Here is a 12,350-nt window from a genome sequence, read left to right on the forward strand (position 1 = left end):
GCTTTAGCCGGACGTTAAGACTGGCCACAAATAATTCTTCACTCTTCCATGCTTCTCCTCCAAAGGTTGCCGGGCACGGATCGACTTTCTACAACTTTCTTCTTTGCAAGAAAATTTTAACAACACTGAGTGCAGTTGGTCTTGTCTTGTCTTCAGTGCCGTTCGCAGTAGAAGTTGTTCGATTTCTCTTACTTGTCGGATCCCCTTTGTGAGTTGGCATGTTAAACCTGCACACGTTTTCCATAAAGCAGATAATGCCGTCTTGGATGAATGCTTAGAGTGCTCCATATTTCGCTGGTCGTGACACTCTTACAGACATATCAGCCATGGAGCAAAGGCTAGCTCCCACACTAGGTATTTTATTAATGGCCAAGGTAGGTATAACCCATTCTGGAACGAAACCTTTTCTGTACTGTCGTTATATTGATGACTGTAGCATTATATTAGGGTGTTCGGAAAGTATCTGCCGAAATACGGCAAATTTTAAAAACAACACAACTTTTTAACAACATTTTATTATTCGACGAAATAATCTCCATCAACATCGACAACCTTCTGCCAACGTCTCACAAGATCACGGATTCCTTTGGCGTAGAACGCAATTTGGAGGCGAAGAAAGCCCGAAGGTCATTTTTGAGGTGGTCACAGTCATCGTAACGCTTCTCATCCAGGTGATGCTGAAACGAACGGAAGAGGTGGTAGTCGCTCGGGTCCAGGTCCGGGCTGTAGGGTGGGTGCGGTAGAACTTCCCATCTGAGCTCCAGAATTTTCTGCTAAGTCTTCTTCGCGATGTGGATGCCCGCGTTAAGGTGCAGCAGGAGAACGTTGTCGAGCTTCGGGTGCTCTTTGCGGATCTTGTCGGCCAGTCTTTGCAGTTGAGTGCAGTAGACATCGGCAGTAACTGTCGTGTTGTTCAGCAGCAGTTCGAAACGGTACATTCCATGAACTCCCCACCAGACGCTCAGCATGACCTTCTTCTCATGGATTTCACCTTTCACGAAAGGATCCGGCATTTCATTGCCAGCGCACCACGCACTTTTGTGGGTGTGGTTGACGTAGAGGACCCATTTTTCATCTTCAGTGACAATGGTGTCCAGCCAGTCGAATCTGCGGCTTTTATGGAGAGCAGCTGAGTGCAGATATCCGGCGTCTTTGGGCGTTGCCGTCGTTCAATGCATGTGGGAGCCAATAACCGAGCTTTTTCACTATTCCGAGAGATCGGAGTCCGTTGCTCACGGTGGACAGCGAACAGCCAAGACTGGCAGCAAAATACCGCACACCTTCATATGGATGCTGCTCCGCCAGATTCTTCAGTTCGTCGAACGATATTGTAGTCGGTCGACCAGAGCGAGGCTCATTTTCGAGTTGCTTGTTTCCGGCTTTAAAGCGCTGGAAGCAGGCGCGCTCAAACCGCTCAGAAGGGGCTTCAGTGCCGAATTCTTGACCTAAGTTTTGATGAGCTTCAGCAGCGGGTGGCCAGATTCGAACTCCTAAAGGAGTACGTGTCGAATATGGGTGGAATGTTCGGCCATTATAGGATGAAATACGCAAGGAAGAGGGAGCCAGATATGTTATGTGTATACAAGCCGTAGTGTCCCTATACAATCATGCCATATAAAAACACGCTTAGCCCGTGTGTGTGTGTGTGTGTGTGTGTGTGTGTGTGTGTGTGTGTGTGTGTGTGTGTGTGTGTGTGTGTGTGTGTGTGTGTGTGTGTGTGTGTGTGTGTGTGTGTGTGTGTGTGTGTGTGTGTGTGTGTGTGTGTGTGTGTGTGTGTGTGTGTGTGTGTGTGTGTGATGAAAATACTCCATAATGATGCTAAACTCTGAATCGGTGAGGTGCCGAACCATCGCCATGCACCTGATAGGCGAGCACTCTATCTTTTATCCATTGTCCAAAGTTATATAGAATTCTATGTTGGCTTTGATAAGGTATGTTAGTTTCTCTCATATGTTAGTGATGGTAAATAAACTTTTATGTGAATGTATACTTCCAAATTTGCAAACTATCATGCTGTGTACTAACGGGCGTATTCTGTCACGTGCGTGCGTCTGTGTATGCGTGTGTCGCAGTCAAGAAATTCCAAAAAGAGAGGGATATGCATACTATGGCGTCAGCTTGGTGCAATGGAGCTCCAACGCGGTAAAATTGGGTGAGAGGGGTCCTACGGCGTCGAATTCCCTGGAGCCAGATAGTTGTAAAATGGAGTGGGACAGGTCCCACAAGGTCGGAATGCTGCGTCGGTGCCAAAAAACTATAGGGGGCGGGGGGAGAGACGGGTTCCACCGCGTCGGATTGGTGCGCGAGAACCACAACGCGGTAGAATAGGTTTCTGTGATTCTATATCTGTTTTCCAGCATGTCTTCCTGATGCTGCTAACATCCTTTCTTCAAAAAGAAGAAACACGCGTGCGAGCAGCTGCTTAAATACAATACATAGTAGCCAACAGTTTACGCGATCTGACGTAGAACGTTACTTCTATCAGTACGATAGTGATATTCACGTCATTCCATGTTAGCAAATCACCCTTTGCTAATTGTTGAGAACGGAGGAGACTCATACTTCGAATCATGTTTCCAAGTTGTGGAGGTTTGAGAGAAACATAGATGTAAAATTAAGCTGGATTACTCTCCAAATGTATAACTGAGCGTTTAGAGAAAAACTTTAAAGTCCTTCATCTATGCTTGAATTTTTGGGCAAAAAAAGAAGAAAGCTTTGATGGAAAGAAAACAATTCTAATTTTACAAAAAAAAAATGTGGCTACTGTTATTTTTATTGATTGGTGAAGGCGAGCGAAGCGAACACCAAAAAAAGCCTGAAGTCCGGCTTTAGCCGTATATTTAAAACAGGAACTTCCAGAACATCTCAAAAAATCTGCGCTACTGCGAAATTTATGACAGATACTTTCCGAACACCCTAATATGCCCCATTCAAGACAAGATGGACACTTGTTTCAAGTTTCTAAACCAGCACTCCGCTTACATCACACGGGAGAAGCTCTAAGCAAACTGGCTCTCCTTTCTTAGCGTAGAAATACACTGGTCTAACGATGAATGAAAGTCACGGTGGTTCCGAGAAACTAGCAAAAAAAAAACAATTTCAGCTCATTTTTAGTTGCATTTCCGCTCATCCTTTGGAAGCCAAGAAATCATTCACTGAGGACATGATTAGGACAGCCGTAGGGGTGACATCTGACGCCTAGAAGCGGATCAATGCGGTTAACCTAGCGCAGCTGATCGCAAATTCTAACGGTCACATTGCTAATGTACCGCAGAAGCCTGGTCTTATTGCGCAGCGGGATTATGCCACGGTGGATGATCGGAAAATGATCAATTTCTGCTTGCCTTTCGTAACCGACCTGAGTGGGAGGATAAGCCCCAGTCTGCTTAGATGTGGTCTGGAAGAACAAGTGAGAGTTGTGTAAGTGGATGAAACATTCAAACACAGCGATCCTCCTCTGAGCTTAATGACTTGAAAATGTCCCTTTCTGCATAACTGCCAGATTTTATCGGACGAAGCTGGAATTGTGGCTCGCAGAACTTTGGAGGCGTTTTGGATGGACGCTAACAGTCGAAAAATGAATACAAGAGAACAGTGCATAGGCGTAACCAACGAGCTGGTTCCGTGTCAAGACCTTTGCGGGATTTGATGTACTCTAATTTTGCATTCTAATTAGTGTTAGCGATTCTACTATGCGGAGGTCCACTAACGACACGGCAGCTGCTACTTAGGTGAGCGCAACGATTTGGGCTCTTTTGGTTTCGCATTTGCATGTAGTATCTTATTGAATGATGGCTTGTTCTGGATGAAGCAACTGAGAGGATATGTCACAAATGATCAGACTTTCAGGACTCTGATGAAGGTGACGACATCTAAACGTTAGCCCTAATAAAATGTGTTAAAAATCTTGGCTCTTGCTCGATTTAACTAATCCGTAAGTTGCAATCTTTATGCCAAGATCCAAGGAAGTTAGAACTTTTACGCCGGCAGCTATTCTACCAGCTCAACTGTGGAGAAACTCTTAACGAAACTAATATCATGATTTTTGTAATCCTTTTGGATAAATTAGCTAAGTCGACAATAAATAGATAAATATAGTAATAATTTTTTCCTCACCTCTACTTCCTCACAGAAGCTCGAACATTACTATAACATGAAAACAAGGAAGCGTCTTCTGAAAAAAAAAACATTAAAAACAAAAATTTCCGTATTGTTATTGATCTTAGACGGAATCATATAGAAAAATCTATTGTAAGCACCTTCCTCGGATCTCGTTAATGAGGTAGGAAGGCACAGAGTTTTTTTTAACCTATGAGTCCATTAGTATGTGTAGAATAAAATAAACAAATAAATATACGAAGAAAAAACAAATAAAGACAATAGGATGCAATTTAACTTATTTGCATAAACCCATAAGGCTAACAAATACTACGGTTGAGTAGTTCCCGTCGCCTAAAGCAACTCGGGAGGCCCACGTCTTTCGTCAACCCCACGCATTCCTTTCGCTATAATTTAATCTTCGAAAAAGGTAGCTGAATATGAGATGACCTATTTTCTTTGCGCAAATTCAATCCAATATTCAATATTGTGCAGCATTCATCGTGTCCAGCGCTTAGACAGGCCGTCTCAAAACATTGCATTGAGTTGCTCAAAAGAGACTGCTACTACGTACTAATCGTTTTTTTTTCTGGATATGACTTGCATCCACAGCATTGCTACCTACCGAAGCTATTCATCGCACAGCCCTAATGGTGAAGCATCAGCTGTATATTTTTCCTGCATATGTACAAACTCTTATAGATGAATGAATGTTCTTTTTCTTCTTTGATTTTAATTGCCAAACTCGTCTTTCAGAGTATGATAGCTGAGAGCAAGAACATGACGTAGCCACATGTGCCCGTTCTGGGTGAATCGTGGCTCTCATTCTTTCCCAGTGGTTTCCCTCGTAGAAAAATTAAGAGAAAATTATGTCGCAGGAAGCTCTGACGTTTGATTCTGAAGTGTTGCCCCATCAAGGACACTCCTGGACTCAACGAAATCCTATTACCTCCTCTTTGATTTCGGTTAGGAAAATGCGCGGCTGACGTTAAAATCCAGTTCGAATAGGAGGGTATGTGGTAAACGGTGAATAAGATTATACCGTAGAGCAAAGTTGGAGATGATGAAAAAGGAAGAGAAAGTCCTTCAGAAAGATATAGTCATTGTTGTCATTGACTGTGATACAAAATACTGCGTTTGATTAAGATGTAGTAGAAAAGGAGTGCGTTCATCAAAGGCAAGCTGTCACAAAATTGACGAAAATTTTGGGATATCTGGATAAATAGGTGGGAGTAAAAGTACAATTTACGAATATTCTGAGCACGCTTGATTCTCCATAGTAATCAGAAAAAAATTGCGCGAAACATCTTGATACGAGCTCGTCGCCCCAACAAAACAACTTTTTACGCCATAGAGCGGGGTCAATTCCGTCGTTGTCCAACGTCCTCAGTGAAATTAGCTCATCTCAAAGAAGCAACAGAAGACGTCCCTCTCGCGCAGTCATAGACGCATCGTTCTAGTATCCGTAGTAATTTACATTGTTGTTATGTGAGACCAAAGTTGTTTCACACGCTTTTTTTCTGGATTAATAGAGGAGTTGGGGGTGATCATGCTAGTATTCATGAACTTAATCTCTATCCCTTTGTACTCGTTTATAGTCATCGTCAGTTTTCTGACGGTGCATCTTTAATGGTGTCCTCTTCTTTACGCCTGAAAGTGGCAGTATTTCCGTGGTTGATTTTGCTGTTTTTCTTTTTTTTCTTAGTTTTCTAGCTATTCTTTTGTTTCGATCAATTCGAGCTTCTTCTTGATCTCGTGCATGCCAAAACACATAAACAAAATGCAGATCTCAGATGTACTAGCGCACTCGCTTATTCGTTCATAGAACTGAGTTATTTACGATAGCCGTTTAACTCCAGCAACCAAACGATAGAAGGACCGGAAGGTGGGCGGAACTCATTGCTTTGAGTGATGTCCGTGCGCGCAGTTAACTTGTCACACCCACGCTCGTGCTACCATTTCAGACATTAAAGATTTTTTCCTGAGAAAGTATGTGTAGTATCGCCTGCAATACATCTCCTTGTTTTATTCCGAGCTGTAAACAATCTAAGCAAAACCTTAATTTCAATTGGATAAATGTAATTTTGGGGAACAATTCGTGACCATTTTTTCAAACATAAAAATGCTCAAAGAACTAAAAAGTATTGAGAAAACATTACATGTCGTTTGACAGAGAGTTTTTTCTCTAGAAGTCGCATTCTAATACTTAACTTTTGTTAGTTCTGGTTTTCTCAAACAATCTGAGTGAAGCATCTTACCAATTTTGTCGAATTGTTGGAACCACCAAGCTACTCGTTAGAATTGTACTATGTATGGAGGGTATCGAGTGAGGACAGAGAAATATAATTCAAAAAGAAACAAAGACAAAATCGAAGAAATCGGGCAAAAGTAGTTTGAAGAATCTAAAACGTATTAAACGATGAGTGAGTAACATTGGAAAAAGGAGGAAGAACAACAGTTGAGCTACACTATTGACTAATTATGTTTACTTGAGTTCAAAAAATAAGAAGTGATTTTTTTTCACAACCCTTGTGCGGTGCATTATTTGTTTTTAGGATCACGATTCCCATTTTCGAAGCGAGAAGAGGAATGGCCTGAGGTATTTGCAGACATTGTTCTTTCTCACACAGACAATCTCAGTTCCAGCGACCTTAATGTATTTCTACTAAATGTAAAAAAGAAACAAATGGCGTCAAAATACTGTTTGTTTCACTTGACATTCAACTTAAACGAAAGCCAGAGAGAAATTTACTACCAAACGAGCTTTAACATCTAGCCGGCTACCTTCATTTCTAGACGTATTTTTGACTTTGAAGAAAGGTCACTAGTAGTTCCGTAGATCAGTATTTGAACAATTCGAAATCTTCTCCGTTCAATCCACACTCAGAAAATCGGAAGAGAACTGGTCGTTCAAATAAATTTTCAGGAGGTTCAGTCATTTGAGTATCTAGTGTTTTTAGCAGTTCAAACATTTGGTTCTTCAGACATTCAACTCACTACACACTGCAGATATTTTTATATGAACATCTTCATATACTTCGCACCGAATTTTCTTCATATCAGCTCACAGTTTTCGTATGAATTCTTATAGTTTATCTGCACTCTTCTCCCGAATTTACGTTTCGCTGACCATTGCAGATTCTCGCACGACTGAGTGTCTCCGAAAAAAAAAAACTTAGTGGCGCCCTCAAGATATCGCTCGAGGAAGATTGTCGCGTGGTGGTCGCAAAACGGTGGCCAAGGGAGGAGAAAATTTGCGGATACTTTGTGTTTTTACTAGGAAGTTCCAGGGCTAACAAGGAGAAGAAGTGCTTGCCAATATATGTGAATGATAACGCTAGCTAGCTAATTCTGCCTACAGCAGTGCTGAAGCAGTACAGTAGTCGGTGGTGTCGATCACACTGCGGCTGCAAGGGGATGCTGAAGTGCAGGACAGTAAACCTGTGAACATTTTCTCTATTAGTGGCATTCCTGCGACAAATCCTCAGTTCTTGTCTGTCACAGATTAATTTGGAATCTGAAGACTTTTATTCTTTCTGGTGTTGTAGTATGGGGAATTTCTCGCAAATTTTAGAACCTCATTCCTCAGGATTGGTTTGGATGGGATCACTTTAGTTTCAAAATCATGTCTACCTATTCTTTTTTTTGTTTTTCCCGTAATCTTGCTGCCTTGACGTTGTCAATGAGACAAACTGCATCCGAGGCTGCTAATCTGCAGAACGATCGAATGTGCACTTGACGTCATCGTTCTTTTTGTTAGAAATGTACAATGTGCTTCACCAAATGATACCTTTACAGCTGCAAACAAATGCAGTGGATATCGGATTAGTGCTAGTTGATGGTGTCTGCTGACAGGACGTATACAGTCATTTGCACACACAAAGCGTGTTCACATAAGGAAACTAAGTTGGTTTTCTCTAGGAAAACGAAGGAATCAATGCAGTTTCAGTAGGACGCTTTGCATCTCATCGGTAACTTAGACAGATGGATATTGGTTAATTTCTAATTTTCATGCTCCTAATCCGTCATCTTCATATGAGGAGACTGCGACCGAACTGGGGAAATGCACCACATCATTTTTATTTGTTCTACCTCTGTAATACCTAGTAGTAAAGGAAGATCAGTCAGGTCAGCATGCACCAACGGATTTCACTTCTATTCCAAGTCGTAGAGGTTTCATTTGTGTATCAAGCCTCTACATTAAATTGTGGGAGCAAGTTGGTGTATCATGTCAGTGCTTTTGTGGCTCCGGGAACTTTAGTATCAGTTTCTCAACCTTAGATAATGGAGGATTCAGGAAGCCTTCGATGTTTTCGTGCAAACGCAGTGCAGAATCTTTCAGTACGGTGCTTTTAAAATTCGAAGCTCCTACGTCTTTCACTGCCACTTGGAATAGATCACACTCTGGAGAGGGACTTCCATCTTCCGAGTAAATCTCCTAACGTTTCAAGAAATGTTATATCTAGACAGATGAAGAAGAAGGAAATTCTTGATCGTTCATGCAAAAAACATGAACGTCAGTCTTGCCGATGGTTTTCTTCCAGAAAAATCGGTGGCACTCCAGAGAGAGCAATTCACTACCAGTTCATTCTACCACTCGCCTATTTCCTAAGATCATTTTTTTAGCAAAAGTTGGTCTCTGGCTGTATCGATGACGGTGTTTCTCATCGAAGGTGATAGGCCAACAATTACCAAGTGCAATCTATTGATGTGTTAGACTTTTTTTTGAACAATTTCGGAGGATTTCGGATTGCGAAGAGCAGTAGCCGATCAAATGAGTCGCTTATGTTTAGCACCTTGCCGAGAAAGTCTCAACGTAGGAGATTTAGAGAATCTTTAAGTGAGTTTCCCAGTAACATGTAAAAGAGACCAGCATTCATTGGATCATGTTTTACTTGTGGAGAGCGAATTGCAAAGGCCGTTTAGAAGCATTCGCGGCTAATTTTTTCGACATGAATTAGCGTTTATGCTGAAAACAATTAGAGATGCTCGTTCACTGCCATGAACACTAATTTCCCCAATTCTCATTTCCTATGATCTCTCTGGTTTTCTTTGTGACAGTTCCTGATATCATTCTTAAAAGTGAACGCTAGTTTTCAACAAATTTGTGCTCTATAACCGTATAAGTTGAGATTGGAGCAGTCTGTACAAATGTCATGGATATGCCCTGGATTCTGTAAATTTACGACTTCTCAACTTGTTCCATTAGTGATTATCGAACAAGTAATCTACTAAGTCAAAATTGTTATAACATAAGGCTTAGCTTGCGTTTAGTCCAATCTATTATTTGAGCGATAATGCTTAGTCTTGCGGACAAATTTCCTCGATATCCGACTACGTTCTCAACTACATATGTGCACAGTTAAATGGAGCATATGTTTGGAAACATTTTGTTTCATGACATGATGATATTTCTTCGCCAATGTAGCTGCGTTATTCCATTCCACGAACGTGAATTCTAAATCTTGGAACCACTCACATCCACAAGTTACATTGGAAAAAAGTGGACGATCATTGCTGTTTGGCTGTTTGTTGACGGCAGGCTCACGAATGAAGATGAACACCAGATTTACACTTGTTTCTGCTAGGTTAAACGCCGAAAAGATGTCTAGCGATGTATGACCGCTTAATGCACTCACCAGTGTCCTTACTCGTGGCAAAACTCATCATGGCCTCGTGCCCCTGTTCCTTCTTTTCTTTGTTACTCTTGTAAAATCCTTCAAAAGACACCTCGCGAAATGTATAATTGTCTGGTTTCACCCAAAAGTACATAATTGCTAGGAATTATTCAAGCTTATGTGGTTTTTTAAGGTGAACTAAAATATTAGGTTTCGAAGCATTACTATAGAAGTCTGTGAGATTGAGCTCAGGGCTTCAAAGCGGAAATCTTATCATTCGCGACTAATACATTCACAGCTGTCTTGTCAGTTGTCCAGCTTTGTCAGTTCGAAGACGAAATTAATTTTCTCTTTTCTTAACACATCTTTATTCAAGCTATTTCCCCAACGTTTCGACCCCTCGACCTTTTGACTCTCCGACAATTTGACCACAAATTGAACCCCATCGTGTCAGCAGCCGCTTTTGAGGGCCTTCATATAAAAGGATACGGTAAATGCACACTAAGGATGGATCATTCACGTTCACATTCGTTTTTTTCTTTTGCAATTACATTTTTTCGTTCATTGTTGTAGAACACCTTCTCAAACAGAGCAAATTTCCGAAACAGAAATTTCCCACTTAACATTACCAACAAATGAAACTCGTACACCAGCGGGCCAAGTGCATCGGACGAGGCTCATTCACGAATCAGTACTTCGCTGCTAATCGAGCATTGAATTTTTACTCTGCTGACTTGTATTGTCGAATACAAGCTGCTGGATTACAATTAAGTTTCGAGAAGGGTGTGTTCTTCATTGGTAGCACTACTGCAAAATCCTCAAGCAAAACTAGAATTTTGGAATTTTTGAGATCCCTGCTTTGTATCAAAGGTTTCGCTGTCCTGCACTGCATGAAATACTTCAGTGTGCTGCAGAAACGATAGCACTTTCTCTAAGCATTATATTTTGCCGTCTAATATTTATTTAAGGTTTTGGTGGTAACTCTAAACTGTCGAGAAATCCCTCTCTGACACTCCTGACTTACATACAGACGAAGAAATTTGTCATATGACTTGATGATTGTGCTGACATTAGTCACTTTTGTTAAGCGAATGTTGATTTGACTGAAGTTTTCAATATTTTTTGTGTCATTGTTGATAGCGACAAATATAGGCAGTCATATATCTCATGTAATAACACAGAATGACCTAAAAAGAAGAAGTAAAGTGAACTCTAAGAAAACATTAGTGGCGGAATACACGTGTTTGTGGCCTAGGCTTTGCAGAGATCATTATTACATGAGATATATGACTGCCTATATTTAACTTTTTAGCCTTATCGCTTAAGGTTAGGCTCACAAATTCTTGTAGTCAAATCCACAATTTTTTTGTTTGTTTTCAAACAATGAAAACAGGCACTTTATGTTTCGAGATTCAAATGAAAGAAAATTGTTGCTTTGAATATTTTAGCTCAAAAAGGCGTTATTTCAGTGGAGAATCTGTTCTGAGAATCTGGGAATTCATATATCTTGCCCGATTTTGTTTGTCACATGCAGGCTTTTTTTAATGTTCTCAGCTTATCAGTTGTTAAATTACTACTACAAATTATGCGCCTTCGAAGTACCTACTTACAATTTATAGATAATTTATATGAGAGTATTTTTCTCAATTAGTGCCCGTAATCTGGCATCTGCTTCAGGAATCCCTTTCTATCTTTATTTTTCGGAACTAGGTCAACAAAGCAGGATCTTTCCATGTCTTTAACACGGAATTTGCTTCTTTTATTAGAGCCCCGTTTATAAACGGACTTTTTCTGACTAGCAGTTAAAGTCAACTTCCTCTTAGCACCACCTTAATCATAGAATGAGACAGCTACCCCATGTCAGCCTCACTGGTATCTCGAGGAGTCATGATTTTGCTGTCAAACACTCTTTTTACTGTTATACGACTTTGTGCATGAGCTCCCGAGCTCGCCGAACGAGCGCTCGCAATGTGTCCCGCGAGGGTTTCGTCAACCCCTCGGATACTGCACAATTCTTTCGGCTATTACGCAGACGTATGTTCATGTGACAGCTTACTCCTACTTTTTTTTCAAAGCCGAGTCAAGGCTCATTCTCCTTGCGAGTCTCTCAGCAATAAATCTTCCTACCTTTGATTGTTAGGATCAGTTTTTTTCCTCGACCGACATTCCATTGTGATGTGAACCACTTACAGCTGCTTTTCATTGGTATGTGGACCTATTAAATTTCATAGACGGCTGCGAAAACAGCAAATGCTGACACGTAGGAATGCACTGACGCAGTGAGGTCTGGTCGAAGGGCCTCAAGCAGCTGTTCGTTTCGGTCGTCTACAAGTAGATCGACTTTGTCATGTCACGCATTTGTTTGGCTGTTTATGATCCTTAGCCGAGTAAATTAATAGCCACAGTGATGGACGAGGAAGTTGAGAACGTCTGTTCCGTCCTTCTGTATTGATTTCAAAGAGTAAAGTTTTTGTATATGCACTTTTTACTCTGTTTTGTCTTTTATTTTGTCGTTTTAGCCATTGAGCATTATGTTGTACTAATTGCTGGTTTATTCTGTACTTCTAGCATAGATTCTAAATGAAATAGCCACAAATTCCCTTAGCAACCAAACTATTTTTTTCAGGGTTAATG

The 12,350-nt window shown here is 41.0% G+C and overlaps 2 protein-coding genes across 2 annotated transcripts; both read right to left on the minus strand.

The window, feature by feature from the left end:
- Positions 1-773: 773 nt before the first annotated feature.
- Positions 774-1,013, minus strand: RB195_014499 (uncharacterized protein; the record flags this gene model as incomplete). The annotated part of the gene is made up of 1 exon (XM_064204803.1): positions 774-1,013. One exon carries the CDS (start codon positions 1,011-1,013, stop codon positions 774-776), a length of 240 nt encoding a protein of 79 aa, XP_064060685.1.
- RB195_014500 (uncharacterized protein) lies at positions 774-9,870 on the minus strand (the record flags this gene model as incomplete). Its single annotated transcript, XM_064204804.1, has 3 exons — positions 774-1,129; positions 1,194-1,490; positions 9,738-9,870. The coding sequence occupies 3 exons, from the start codon at positions 9,868-9,870 to the stop codon at positions 774-776; spliced, it is 786 nt and encodes a 261-aa protein (XP_064060684.1).
- Between the last annotated feature and the right edge of the window lie 2,480 nt (positions 9,871-12,350).

The sequence above is a fragment of the Necator americanus genome, chromosome V (genome assembly GCF_031761385.1).
Source record: "Necator americanus strain Aroian chromosome V, whole genome shotgun sequence".
Lineage (NCBI taxonomy): Eukaryota > Metazoa > Nematoda > Chromadorea > Rhabditida > Ancylostomatidae > Necator > Necator americanus.